The sequence below is a fragment of the Amphiura filiformis genome, chromosome 9 (assembly GCF_039555335.1).
Source record: "Amphiura filiformis chromosome 9, Afil_fr2py, whole genome shotgun sequence".
In the NCBI taxonomy this organism is placed as follows: Eukaryota; Metazoa; Echinodermata; class Ophiuroidea; order Amphilepidida; family Amphiuridae; genus Amphiura; species Amphiura filiformis.
In genome coordinates, this window is record NC_092636.1 from 44,887,950 (window position 1) to 44,902,538 (window position 14,589).

A 14,589-nucleotide genomic window follows, 5' to 3' on the forward strand; every position below is an offset into this window, starting at 1 on the left:
GTTCTTGGAGTATTTATTTTTGACATTTTGTCAGAAATGATCGCCAATTAATTGTGCCGAAAATGTAATTTTTCTTGAAAACTACTATGTTTTATCATTCAAAAAAAAAAAAAAAAAAAGCACCAGCGCATAGCGCTACGCGCTAAATCTCATTTTAAAAGCAATGCGCGCGGGGTCATGAGACAAACCTTTTTTTTTTTTTTGGCCTTATACTTGTAACTTAACCATTGCAGGTTTCATTTTTAGGGAATTAGAGCAAACTTTATCCAATAAAAGCATCTTCTTTCCAGTAGTACCAAAAATGTGACATGATCAAGGGGAATGAGTCACATGTCGGCAATTTTCAATTAGAAGTTTTTTACATCATTTTCTGGCAGTTTATGAATGCTACATTTTGATGCAAACCCCATAAAAATCGGACATCTGGTTACCAAGTTATGAGCAATTTATCAATGCTGAAAACAATATAAAACAAAAGAATTTGAACACTGTTTTTGCCAATATCTCAAAAACAATATTAGCGACATCCGACTCATTCCTCTTGATCGTGTCACAAATGGGCTATTCCAGTTGAAATCCATATTCCCCCTGGGGAAAACATGACCTTAATCTTTCACACAGACTAAGTGCAAATTTCACATGGGGTTACCTGATTGGGCAACTCCATTTGAAATCTACACCCCCTTTGTGGGAGATTTAGGTCATGTCTTCCATAGGGGGTGTATGAATTCCAACTAGAATAGCCAATAGCCCTTCCCTAACAGCATCTCACCTTTTCATGCTGACCCATGATGTATCAAATATTCCCATCAGACTCAATACACCTTCAAGAATATCCCTGATGACATTAGGTGGCGCCCTCAATGCTCGGATCTCACTCAAGCTTTCCGATTTGATGCTTCCTACCGCAGCTTTGGCGGCTCTGACCTGTGGTTCTATCTCGGCTAACTCGATGTCGATTGTCTTCTTACGTTGTTCGAGTTTGACGTTTTCTTCATCAGCTTGTTGTTTCAGTATTTCAATCTCACGTCGCTGTTCACCGGCATTCTGTGTAAGAAGAGCAATTTACAATGAAATATGTTGGCATTTTAACACAACAATCTGAAATTGTATTCATTCATTGAAAATGGTTTCTTGATTAAAATTTCTGTGCTGAATATCAGCATGTAAGTTTGAATTATGATTTCTTATAATGCCATTATTGTGCTTAGGCCATCTTAATTAAATCCTGTGTCTCAAAGCTTGTGAGAAATTGAAAACCTAATGCAGAATGCGGTTTTTTTTATTGTATTTTTTTTATGTTTATTTTTTTTTAAGTGTCAGTTCAGGATTTCGGACAAGAATTTTGTGCAAAAATTATCCAATGTTGCAGATGTTGGAATAGTAGACAAATAAAGTCACTGTTACAAACTAGTATTCTTCTCTTTTATTGTTTTCATGTCCAAAATTTGCAAAAATGATCTGAAACTCATGATCAAATATGAATTTTGGGTTTTATTTTTGCCTTTTTGTTAAAAAAATAAGACATAAAAAGAATTTCATGATTTTTCCAAAGAGGACTACACGCACAATTTTACTAACGCGCGCGTCAGCTTTGAGACACAGGATTTAATTAAGATGGCCTTACATCAGTGTTTGTCTGCACCTGTCTTGTTTGTTCATTGTGTACTCCGATCTTGTCTTGTCTTCTTTGTCTGTAGCTTGCCTCATAATTTTTCTTCACTTTACGATTGACCAATCTTTTTCGAGCTCTTCTAATTTTGGATTACCCACCATGTAATTATTTTTTCATTCTCACTGTATTGTACCAATACTTTGAATGTTATTCATGGGGACTTGGATAGATTTGGCACCAGGTGGTCTGTGGAAGAAGTCGAAGTTGCTACCAAGGACCAGGCCATGTGGAGGTTTCTCCTACGTAAGGCAGCAGGTGCAGAAATTCATAATGCTGAGCTGGTAGGTATAGGTATTGTACCAAGCATGGTGAAATAAATGAAACTTGAAAACTTGATAATTTTGGGAGTCCTTGTGGCTTGGGATATCTAAATATAAAACTCAGTGACAGTGACAAATCATTGCAAAGTTTCTAGTAGATTGCGCCTTACCGCCATACTAGTCTGAATCTTCTTGAGTGCCTCATCAGCTTCCTTCTGTTTGATGGCCAACTCCCGACTCTGTTCCCCAGCTTTGCTGTTGAGTTCTGCTACCAAGGCCTTGGCTTCGTTCAACTTGGCTACACCAGCCTGGGTTTTATGCAAAGAAAATAAAATGATGTTCATATTCAAATTAGCATTATGGCAAATCAAGGTGTGAATATATAGCATGAAGGAAACCGGTATGGGTACATATAACATACCTCAGAACTCCATCTACAAGCATATATGCCTCTAAATGTGCATTTTTTTTCTCATAAAGAGATGAAAGGCAGACACCCTCCACTAAAATATTATATTATTTGGAGTTTGAGCAACTACATGTATATTACTGATACAGGCAGCTGCAGAAAGAAGTATTATTGTAAAACCAATCTATTGTAATGTTTTTTGCCTTTTGTCTCTTTCTTCAAAAACCCTCATTTGGAGGCATATATGCTTGTAGATGGTACATGTACAAAAATTGATTAAAAGATAAAATAAAAATCAAGAAATATGTATTTGTTCAAATAATGAAATTGATTGATTTTTTACCTGTAAATGCTTCTGTTTCTGTTCTACACCAGCTTTCTTCTTCTCATACACAGATATGTATGTGTGCAGAAACGACATGTATCGACGAGGTGTGGCGTCTCGTGGACGACAAGATTTGTGGATCGTCAAGAAATTCTTGACAAGCTCCTTACCACCAGAAAACCTGCGTTTGCGCTTCTTTTCTTTTCCATCGCCATCCCCTCCAGAGGATTTGGACAAAAGCATCTTGGGAATCTATTAAGTGAATCGATATATTTTGAAAAATTGTTATCTTGTTTTAATGTCAGACCTGTCATTTACTTAAAGGGGTATGGCCCAATCAATAGCCTCACCTACCATTATTCTTCATCAAAACTGAGATTTTAGTATCAGAAGAGAGTTCGTATTTAAAAAACGTGGTGAATTGTGGTAACTGCTGGAGCCATGCGACTCCAAATTTGGAAACATATTGTTTTAATGGTAGACCTGAACGCAAGATAGAAAACAGGACATGATAAAATCGGACCACACCCCTTAAGGGATGAAATCAAAACTCAACTGCGTTCCATTGTTTAGAACAGAAACTGGCTCCTACAAGACAGAACATGTGGTCGACCACCGATCAAGTTTGATTCCACCCTAAAAAGACTGATAGATGTTTTCTCCATTCCAGTACTCAACATCCCTTCATTTGTAAAAACTGCACCCTCTAATACCAACAACACAGCTCAGTAGTTGATGCCCAGGGCTGCTCCTACTATCCAACAACCACCCAGATTTGGAATAGACTTCTATCAGAAGTTATGCAAGCACCCTCCATCTGTACCTTCAAGACGGAACTGCTTCTCTGCTGGCTTTCCTGATCCTCATGTTTTTAGTTGCACTCAATTTTAATGTACAGCACCAACCATATTTTTCTTTGTCTTTCTGCATGGCACAGACTACAGTTAGTCAACCACATGTCAAATACAAAGATTATTAGACTATTAGATATAGCTTGAGTTACTTAGTCTTTTTTACCTCTTCCATGCTTTCCTTGCTCCAAGAGTCCATCCATTGAACAGAACATTTCTTGTTGAATGCTGGGTTGCTTTGGCAATTCACCTCAAATGATGGGTTCTTACAGTCCATTACAAGTACTATGTGTAGGTTGATCTGAATTTCTGTGTATCAAGATAACAAAATAGTGATGGTGAAATTGGGAGTAGGGTTAAGGGTACATTTTAGATAAGGCTTCTGGATAGGCATAATTTCTTGTTGAATGCCGAGTTGATTTAACAATTCACAGCAAATGCAGGATTCTCACTGTCCCATTACAAGTAACTGTGGATTTCTGTGAACCAAACAAACAGAATAATAATGGTAAAATTGGGTGCATTCTTGGCGTTAAGGCATTCATGATTTAGACTAGTGTAAGACTTTATAGAAGAAGTAGCTTATGGAATGAAGCTGAATAATCCTTCAATAGAAGATTTCTGTGCAGTTTTGTGAAGCAGAGGACTACACTACAAGATTCCTGGCGACGTAGTACCTCTGCTGCAATGTTACTTCGCGGCTACTACCGCTGCTACTACCGAGTACGCAAGCCCTTTGTGGCCGACGTTGGTACTACACCAAAGTAACAGCGTCGGCCACCATACTGTAGATACCCCCGTAGCAAAGTACTTACATCGATACTCCACCATGCGTCACCTAAGAGTCAACTGCGATGTACCGAGTAGGTGACTTATAGGCAGACCATGGTGGGGGTACTTCGATGGCCCTTCAGCGGTAGTACCTGCACAGTAACCGCATCCATGGTGTACCCATGTGTCAGCAGTGAAGTAGCAGTGAAGGTACTCACCCGCGAGGTACTCCGTCGCTAAAGTCCTTTGATCGTAAAGTTCATTGACTTCAAGGCGCGAGCGCCCGTGGTACAACTACGCGGCCGACTGCGCGTTCAACTACGCGTTCAACAAGGCTTGCACACAAACGCGTTGAAGTGGAATTATTAATTTGTTATGATCTGGATGCAATTGCTTGTTGCACAATGCAGTTTTTCCGTACGCCGGCGGCAGTGTTATAATACCGTTGTTTTTCTTTTGTTTTCCGTTTTGTTCTGTTAGGAAAGTAAGACGGTTTTTTGTTTGTTTGTTTGATTGTTTACTTGGTTGGTTAGTTAGCTGTTTGCTTGGCTGATGGTTGCTCAGCTTGGTTGTTTTCTTTTGTAATTTTTATGTTATTTAATTATTTAGTAAATTTATTATTTTTCAGAAATATTTAGAAAAGATTACATCATGTATTTTATGTTCATACGTTTTTTTATTCATTAACTCATTACTTGCTTTAGTTATTTTACTGATTTATTTTTTACCTGTTTATTTATTTAGTTGGTTACTTATTTATTTACTTATAAATTTATTCATGCAGTTCTTTCTTTCTTTATTTAATTGTTTTTATACTTATTTATTATCTTCACTTATTTATTTACTTACTCATTTAGATATTTATGCATTTATCTATTTATTTAGTTGCTTATTTTCTTATCTTCTTATTTTCTTGTTTATTTACTTATTTAGTTATTATTTACCTAATTATTTACTTATTTGTATAATTAGTTATTTACCTATCTCCCTACTATTAATGAATGAATGAATTAATTTATTTATTTACATCTTTGGGTTATTATTTATTTAATAACTTATTTACTTGTTTTCCTAATTTCCTTATTTATTTACTTACTACTTTAGCTATTTGCTTACTTATTTACTTATTTATTTACTTACATATGTATTGTTATTTACTTATTTATTCACTCATTTACTAATAGGCCTACTTAACTTACCGTATCCGCTTAAAAATGCCCAAAGAATAAAATAAGAAACATAAATCAAGAACATATTAATCAATATAAATCAATATGGCAACAGAAATAAATAAGAAATGGCAACCCGCTTGCCTCATTTTTTTTTTGCCAGAGTACCCATATCGGTACTCAGCTGCAGAGTACCTGGCAGGTGAGTACCAGTGCCGGTACTGAGTACCTTCAAAGTACCTACGCCCACGAGGTATTCGCGAGTTGCAGCCCTTGCTGGGCCACAAGGGTCTGGTGGCCGACGTGGGTACTCGAGAGTAGCAGCGCTGCTACTCTCATGAGAATCCCATAGTGTACCTGGATAAGAACAAATTTATAATCCTCTTCCATTACTACAGGATTTATCAATAGAACAATATGTTGACTTGCACTAAAGGAAGAAGGTGTATAATAGCACCAACATAAACATCCATTTCTTATGAGTGATCAGTGATCCCATATCATTAGCCTACTACACTAATTGCCTAATCATTTTTTGTCATTTTGAGAACAAACTATAAAACATGGTTCAAACATGAATTTAAACATATTTTATTCACCAACCTTTGCACAAGAACGCATGATAATGAATCAAATTAAGGGAATAATCAGAAATAATTAGGGTGACTACATGACTGATGCATGCATGCTTGAACTATATTTTGTACTTTGTTCTCAAAAAGTTTGATCAATTTCTTGGCACAACATTCCCAATTAGCCCCTTTATATCACCCTCCTCCTTACTTCCTGCAAAGTAGTTAGCCAGTGTTCCCCTAAATCCTTCCTCCGATGCCTGATCTCTGAGTGGAGCCAGAAGAGGTTCTAATTCTTCTGGTGTATATAAACCAGGGATTTCTCCTGCTGACAGTAGACTGTTGACTAACTCCATGAATTGTGGCTCTATGAAATGGTGATCTTCTAACAGTAGGACTACTTGTTGGTCTTCAATACCAGCTTGTTGCATCACCTGGTACAAAAACAAACAATATCTCTTAGTAAAGATTGATTGCTAGTTATATGTCTCGTCTATGAATTTGATTTGGTTCATTGTCTATTCGCTGGCACATTAGTATATGACCGTTGCTAGGTCAACAGGCTCACGCTTTCTTTGTTATGAACCACTGAAATGATCACAGCATAAAGCCTATGGCATATCAAAATTTTGAAACAGGTGTATGAGCCCAACTGCATGACATCAGCGAAAGACACACAAACCAGGCACGCGACCCGATCTTGACAAATCGTGGGAGCAAAGTTTACTCATGAGCATACACACATGCGCACAGGAGGGGGGTTGTCTGCACAATTTCCGGATGACCACAAAAAGGCATTGATGTCACTATCCAGCTTGAGGTGAACCAAGGTATAGTAAATCTGGAAATATTTGCATCATATATACTTGTGTTTGAGTATATTGTTAAATTGTGTTTATTTAATATCATTGTACAATCCATACAGTTCCCAATATAAATGCATCTGAAAAAATATGTTCAGAAATGTTTAGAAATTCTTACCGTTTTCAGGTCAGTCTTGAACTGCTTGAGTGAGTAATTCTTGGATAATTTAGGCGAGACAAGTTCTATTCTATGCGTATGAGCAGCGAGTGTGACTGCAGTACGTCTGCCTACACCACTACGTCCTGCTAGGAGAAGAGATCCCCCTGGTTGAGTCAGCACACGATCACAACGAGCTATATGTTCAAAGACTTCACGGAACAGCTGGATGCCAAGTTCACGGTTCTCACGAGCTATAGGAAATAGAAAACATTATTATTAACCTTTTTAAGCAAAAAGTGCCATTCCTGAGAAATAGGTTCCTTGTAAGACACCTTCTTGTAAAATGGAAGGTGCAATACTGAGAAACAGGTCTTTATAACAACTTATTTTGTTACAAGTCTTCTTGTTAATACAAAACTTCACAACTGAGATACAGGATTATGGTATGACATTTAAATCTTGCTGCCACTTATAAACTTTGGTGTCCAGCGCAAGTCACATTTATATATATGTATATTTAAAGCTTCCCTGAAAATCTTCAATTCTCTACATTCTTCGAGGATATAACTTGACTGCAATCCCCTCCCACTCATTTAATAACTAGCAAAAAAACTGAAAAATTTTTGGTCAGTTAATGGTCACATTTGAAGAAAAAAAAGGTCAAATTTTGATCCTTTTTGACCCACATTTTTTAAACGAAGACAAAATTCAAAAATTTTTGAAAAACATTTCTAGTTTTATGTCTTAAGAACAAAAATATGCAGTTTTCGTTGATTTGGAAATTTAAGTTATATGGTGGATGAAAAACACTTGGCATGGAAAATCAAATTAGGCAAATTTCTCAAAAGTATTATCTCAAATTATATTTTTCCTGCAAAGTGGATCTTTAGATGTGACTGGTTACATATATAGAGTCAGTAGTGCAAAGAGTGAAAAGAAGTAAACATTTCCTGATCTTAAAAATTTCAATTTACTTGCTGGGGCAAAACATCCGCTCTAAAGCAATGATCTCATCATTGAAAGTTCAAAACGTGCACAAAAACAACTTTAAAGCTATAATGTACGATCTTAAAATATGGAATTAGTTAATTTTTTTTTTTTTTTTTCATATTTGTAATGTTACATATGCCACAACTTACACCTAAATGGAATCAGCCAAATTTATTGTTTTGTAGGTCAACAGAGTAATTTTGACATGAGGACATAATTAATGACTTTGTGTCCGCCATAGAACTCCATGTTACACGACCAAAATAGCCAGTGGGGTTTCTTTCACTTTCCTTTGTTATTTAAGCTTAAAATGGAGCAGTTATTACTAATATTATTTCAGCATTTTGAAAAAATTTGATGGAAATCTTATCAAAAGTAATGAAGCTTACATCTTCATCCTGTTTCGTGTAATCACTACTTTGGGGATTCAATATTGTTTATAAGCAGGGCATTAAAGATGCCAGAAGTGCAAATGATGCATGAGAACTGAGAGGTAAACACTTCCTGATCTTAGCACTTTATGGTTACTTGAGTTGGCACATCATAAAATACTCCCACTACTAAAAGTTCAAACTTGCACAAAAACAGCTTTTAAAGTTAATACTCTGTATATCACCTCACCTTATCTGCATACTGTTTGGTATAGTCACTCATACCCAAATAAGGAAAGGAACAGTGACACTACAGCCAATCAGTGCTTTGGTTGACTCATGCAGTGACTTTAAAGCTTAAATTCATTAGACAACATACTTAGGCATTTTTTTTAAATGTTAATCTTATCTCCATTATACAATTGGATAGTAGGCTAAATTTTATGTTTATTTTAATCCGACTTTATAAATATAAGAGCATAGATTTTGCCTGTTAATGTTAATATTTTGGATATCCATCGTATTGGTCTCCACTGTACATGCTCATCACCAAACCTGAAAGGACACAAGGACTTCTCTATGAAAACAGCGCAGTATATACTGTACATCTATCCACTCCCGATCAGCAGAAGGAACATTTGCTATTTCACAACAGCTGGTCAATTTTCTTTACTGACTTTGACCTTTAATACTCCTAATTTTTTTCTGCACTTCATCAACTTTTCATTATTCTGCAAAAATCTTAATGAACTGGATGACATTAAATGCACTGCTTTAATGAAACTGGAACACGTCTGCTTAAAATTTTGAGTTTTGTGAACTTTTGAAAAAGTAACATTATTCAGAATATTCACACTTGAGACTTTTCAGAAGGGAACACATTTACGAGAGCTTCAAAATATTTCAACTTGACATCTAAGTGGTAAGTGTATACCTTGCTTTCTGAAGTTGCAAAAGGCCTAACATATCCACTTTTTGACTTATTAAGAAAAACAGCTTTTTTTAATACTAGTTCGATTTGATTCATTTTGGTTTTAGTCTTTAGATAAAGTGTGAATTGATGAATAGAAACTAAAATAATAGGTTTGGTACAATTTTCAAGCCTTCTTATTTATTTTATCATTTCTTTTATATTGCGCCTTCTGTGGATGTAAGGCAACAAAACAAATTTACCCCTTTTCTAGAAGAAAATTAAAAACAACATATTTTATTCTGCACATGTTGGCATTGAGACCAAACAAGGTAGATGTTAGTAAATGTGATTTTTGTAGTAAAGGCTGAATGATAGTTGTTAAATAATCAAAATTTATTTTGGAAAAGCACATACATGTATATCGATATCTTATTTTTCATGGCATTGCTTTTTTTTTAATGACAATAGGGATAAACATTTATGTTTTAGGATGCCACTCATATAATTTTCTATGGGTTTTTAGCACCAAAAAGGTAACATTTATCTGTTTTGGGATGCAGAACATTTCAAATCCGTAAACAAACTTTTTTACTTTCTGCCAGGTGTGCCAAGGAATATGCAGTTGAACAACAATATTTATAGACAAAGACAGGCAATATTTAGTCTATCAATATTCTCGAGGAAACAGCATATTCCTCGCATTTTGAACAAACTGCCATATCACATCAAACTTGCTGGGTCCTATAGGTCTGATATATTCCAAAAACTGTTGAAACATAATTGCCTACAACCAATGAACTTTTTGTTATTAATTTAATTTATTAGTAGTATACTTTGCATATATCATTGGGTATCACCTTCATTGTGTATTCTTGGCTTTTTGTGCCTAGTTGATAGTGCCTTACCCCTTAGTGCAATTTTTTTTTAGGGGGGGGGTGGTGCTCTTAATGTCAGTGATTCATTGGTTTATTGGTAATTATAAACACTGTTTAAAAGCCTAAGTTTACTTTATGTAATGTTTATTTGCATGCGATTCAACTGTTTTTCCCACTGATTCTAAAAATCTTTTGTCATTCTTTTTCATTTCCAGAACAGCATCATGTACACACATCTACCAGCCTTCACATCCCTGATCCTAATTGCACTGTGTCTCTTGTTGGGAGTCACGTCACAAACCAGCCAATCAGAGACCTGTAATTCTTGCTGCCAAGGCCCTGCAGGCATCCCCGGTATACCCGGTAATGGAGTTCCCGGCTCTCCAGGCAACAACGGCCTACCCGGAAGAGATGGATTGAAAGGAGATCGCGGTGACACAGGAAGTGTTGGACCTGCCAGTGAAAGGGGCCTTGCCGGCCCCCAGGGCCCAAGCGGTGAGATGGGACAGCCCGGGCCTTCTGGACCGAGAGGTTTACCTGGAAAAGTTGGGCCAAACGGAATGCGAGGAAGTCCGGGGCTTGCCGGTCAACCAGGACCAACCGGTGAGAAGGGCAGTAACGGCACAGCACCGGAAACAAGACAATCAGCTTTTACAGTCATAAAAACATCTTCTCAAACTGTAAGTTCAGACGTAGTGTTAAAATTTGACACAGTTGAAACAAACATCGGCAACCATTATGATTCATCAAGTCATAAATTTACGTGCCTATTCCCAGGTACCTATGTTTTTACATGGACCATTGCAGAAAATGGTAACAACCCACAGATTGGACTGGTGAAAGATGGGAGAAAAATTGCAAATGCATATGCTAATGGTTCTGGTTTTCATCAGTCGTCAATTACGCTTGTACTGCAGATGGACACAGGCAACCAGGTGTGGTTAAGTGGTGGATTTGGTACAGTGTATAGTGATAGTGGTGGCAATTATAGTACATTTGCTGGATTTCTCCTTTATGGTATTTGAACAGAGTTGAACAGTTTATGGATATTCTGTCCAATTAATAGTTGCTAAGCTTGTAAAAAGTTGGAAATGCTGAAAGGTGGGTGACCGTAAAAGTGGCAATCAAATTTGGCATGAAAAATGCCACTTTAAATTTCGCTAATTTAAAGTTTTCACTATAGATTTACACAGTAAGTTTTGTACATTTTTTAATGTGAAAATTATACAAAAAACAAATTCACTTCTTAAATACTAGTATTAAACTGTAAATTTGATTGGTCATGCAATCATATTCTACTTACCAAAAGTAACCATTGCCTTCTTGATAACCTCTTTAAGATCAGATGAGCTGAGTTTACCCAAGGCTCTCCCCATTGGTGGCAGTGGTCCCCCTGTACTAGACTCACTCCTGGCTCCCCATGTTACATAGTAACAAGCTAGGTAAACAGAAAAGAAACAATACAAAACAAAAACATGTGTAAGTGCTTAATAAAGTGTAAACACTAAGGAAAATTCAAAAGTTTGTACATACACAATTTCTAACGGAGTGCATGATTGGTTGAGGGCTAACAATGTTAGTGCCCGACTGCTTTAGCATGACAATTTCAGTATCCATAAACATGGAATGCTCTCCCAAAGTCTGTCATAAACTCTGATTCCATATCCACTTTTAAGAAGTCTCTCAAGACTCAGTTATTTATGCATTAATTGTCTTTTTATTCCACTGTTCCTGTTGTTTCTTGTGTTTCCAAGCGCATTGTTCTTGATGTAGATACGCTATATAAATGCTTGTAATGTAATGTAATGTAATGTAATGTAATGTAATGTAATGTAATGTAATGTAATGTAATGTAATGTAATGTAATGTAATGTAATGTAATGTAATGTTATGTAATGTAATGTAATGTAATGTAATGTTATGTAATGTAATGTAATGTAGGAAAATCGCAATTTAAGAATGTTACATCATATTATTTGTTATTTGCTGATACTATCATCAAATGTTGGGGAATGTATGAATGGGTTCATTTCAGGTAACAATCATATAGTTTATGCCTTCAGTTATGCCTCAGGTATAAACAATCGATCATGCTCTCAATTCTATTATTGAACCCCTAATCAAAGCTGTATTTCTTTGTATGTGAAGCCATATGCAGTTGAACCTGGATGAGTAACAGCAGTAATGTTTTTTGTCACTTCATGAATGACTTTGATCATATTCTCATGGGATATAGGTGCATCGAAACCGTTTATAAACTAAAACAACTTTAAAAAGCCATATTGTAACATTTCCATAAAATAGATTTGTTCTTTACCATAAAATGTTAGCTTTTACTGTCACATATGTCCCCTTTTAATTTTGAGCTGAACAACTGAGGTAAAGCAAAGAAAATTGGAATTTTCTACCAGCGCCAGCGCCTATGTCGCCAATGTGTATCACTCATAATGGGTGTCAGTCGTGCTACGGCACATTCCTTTGATGTGTTAATGACTGTCCCACATGCCATGTATGTACTGTGTTATGAACATCGTGTACACGTTTGACTAATATTTTTATCGTACTAATTAAACAACGGTTCCTGCTCTTTATTCAACAGCCTTTCTTAACACCTACAATTATAATGTAGCATCTGTCCCAAGAGCAAACTCCCCGTCTGAAATGACGGCCTGACAGTTGGCTAGCTAAGACACTGCTTCTTATACTCAATGTATCTTTGTAAATGCAGGGTCTCCTTGAAAATCAATGTTTTGACATTGAAGGAGCTACACTGTATGAAGAAAGTTCAAATAAATATGTGGTCCATGCTTGACAAATCATTGAGCCTTTTTAAACAGTTATTATCATTTTGAAAAGTATGCAAATATACGTACCTCCAAGATCCTGCAAAAGATGTCCTGCATTCCAATCAGACTGCAAAGCGCCCCCAAGAATGCTGTCAAACCGACTCATGGCATCGTTTCCTACAAGCTTATCTCTGAATTGACGACTTGCCTCGTATGCCCAGATCTTCAGAACAGTCTCTGTACCAACCTCACTTGACCCGCTGTCCAATTCATACCGCATCATGCCCAGAATCCACTGGGTTAAGTCACGAGGAGTGAACAGATAGTGACTGTGCTCATCAATGGAAAATTTAGATCGCACCTATGTAACAAAATATATAATAAATGCTTTGCATGCTAGCCATAGGCTTCAAAATCCAAGCTCAAATTCCAAGTTTTGAGATATTTTCTCAAAATATCATGACCTATCTTAAGAACCACTGAACCAATACTAGGCTTGTTTGTATTCATTTTAATTCATTTTTCATGCTGACTCAAAACATGGTCAAAAAAATTGACAATTATGAATTTTTTAATTAAAAAAAAAAGAAAATTGAAAACTTGTCGTCTGCAGTTGACACCCGCGTGGAGTTTTCAAGCATTTAAATGATTACAAAGGTCCTAGTAATATGTGTTCTGTTGCTGTTTCATTTTTCTAACACAGTGGTGCAATGGTACAGGCTTTGACTCATTATCAAAACTGTGGGTTGAAAACCCATGAGTCCTTTTGTGTTGCACTCTTATGCATTGTCCTTAATCTCTGTTGCTTCTCTCCATCCAAGTGTATAAATGGGTACAAGAACTCTCTACTTTGAATTGAAATTAATTGAACATGCATTTATCAGCACATGCTGGGAAAGTAGACTTGTTGTGTTGGGGAGCGACAACTCCCTTCCCCCACAAAGAAGTATGTCCCAATGCTGAGATAAAGAGAGCCTTACCACTTCTGCTAATGAGCAATACTCAGACATGCCCTTTACTTTTTAAGTATTATTTTATAGGATACCAATAAATTGGTGGGTAGAATCTTCATTTATATTCTTCACTTTATTTTACTAATTTGACCAATTGTTAATCCTACAATGGAATATGTCATACCGTATTTCGTCAAATAAACGCCCCCGGGGGCGTTACATTTTCCCAAGGGGGGGGGCGTTTATTAGAGGTCATTTTTAGCACGACAAGGTAAGCTTAAAAGTCACACTAAAATGACGAACTATGAACTTTTGACACTGACTTTTGGTTCACTTCCGGGTTTCTGATCCAGATTTTCGCCAATTATTGACGCTATTATTGACCATGTGCGCAACTTAGTAAGCTTACTACACAAGATAGCATGGAAATATCGGCATTTTTGAAACATCTTGGTTGAAAAAAGTGGTGGGGGCGTGTAATTGAGGGGGGGGGGCGGCTATTTGACGAGATACGGTATCCCTATCAGCACATTTGAGATCCTCTAAATTTTCACTCTTACATTCATCAATTGCCACTTCAAAATTAACCTACCTATAATTTAGTGGTTTAAACCTTTGATCACAGTACAAAAATTTGCATACCTATAATTTTTAGTAGACACTTTGACTTTCATCAGCAGACTGGCAACCCAAGTTAGGGGTCAGC

At 36.5% G+C, this 14,589-nt stretch overlaps 2 protein-coding genes across 2 annotated transcripts in view; one reads left to right on the forward strand and one right to left on the reverse strand.

The window, feature by feature from the left end:
- LOC140161044 (cytoplasmic dynein 2 heavy chain 1-like) overlaps nucleotides 1-14,589 on the reverse strand; it is a 141,860-nt gene that overhangs the window by 44,789 nt on the left and 82,482 nt on the right. Inside the window, 8 exon segments of the mRNA XM_072184425.1 lie at nucleotides 773-1,047; nucleotides 2,106-2,243; nucleotides 2,688-2,921; nucleotides 3,687-3,829; nucleotides 6,244-6,466; nucleotides 7,014-7,246; nucleotides 11,448-11,582; nucleotides 13,018-13,291. Of these exon segments, the coding sequence (XP_072040526.1) occupies nucleotides 773-1,047; nucleotides 2,106-2,243; nucleotides 2,688-2,921; nucleotides 3,687-3,829; nucleotides 6,244-6,466; nucleotides 7,014-7,246; nucleotides 11,448-11,582; nucleotides 13,018-13,291 (1,655 nt within the window).
- LOC140161042 (uncharacterized) lies at nucleotides 9,204-11,454 on the forward strand. The gene is made up of 2 exons (XM_072184424.1): nucleotides 9,204-9,278; nucleotides 10,360-11,454. The coding sequence occupies exon 2, from the start codon at nucleotides 10,369-10,371 to the stop codon at nucleotides 11,167-11,169; it is 801 nt and encodes a 266-aa protein (XP_072040525.1). The 5' UTR covers nucleotides 9,204-9,278; nucleotides 10,360-10,368; the 3' UTR covers nucleotides 11,170-11,454.

Coding starts and splice junctions, on each gene's coding strand:
- LOC140161042 (XM_072184424.1), top strand. CDS start 10,369: ATGTACACACATCTACCAGCCTTCACATCCCTGATCCTAATTGCACTG.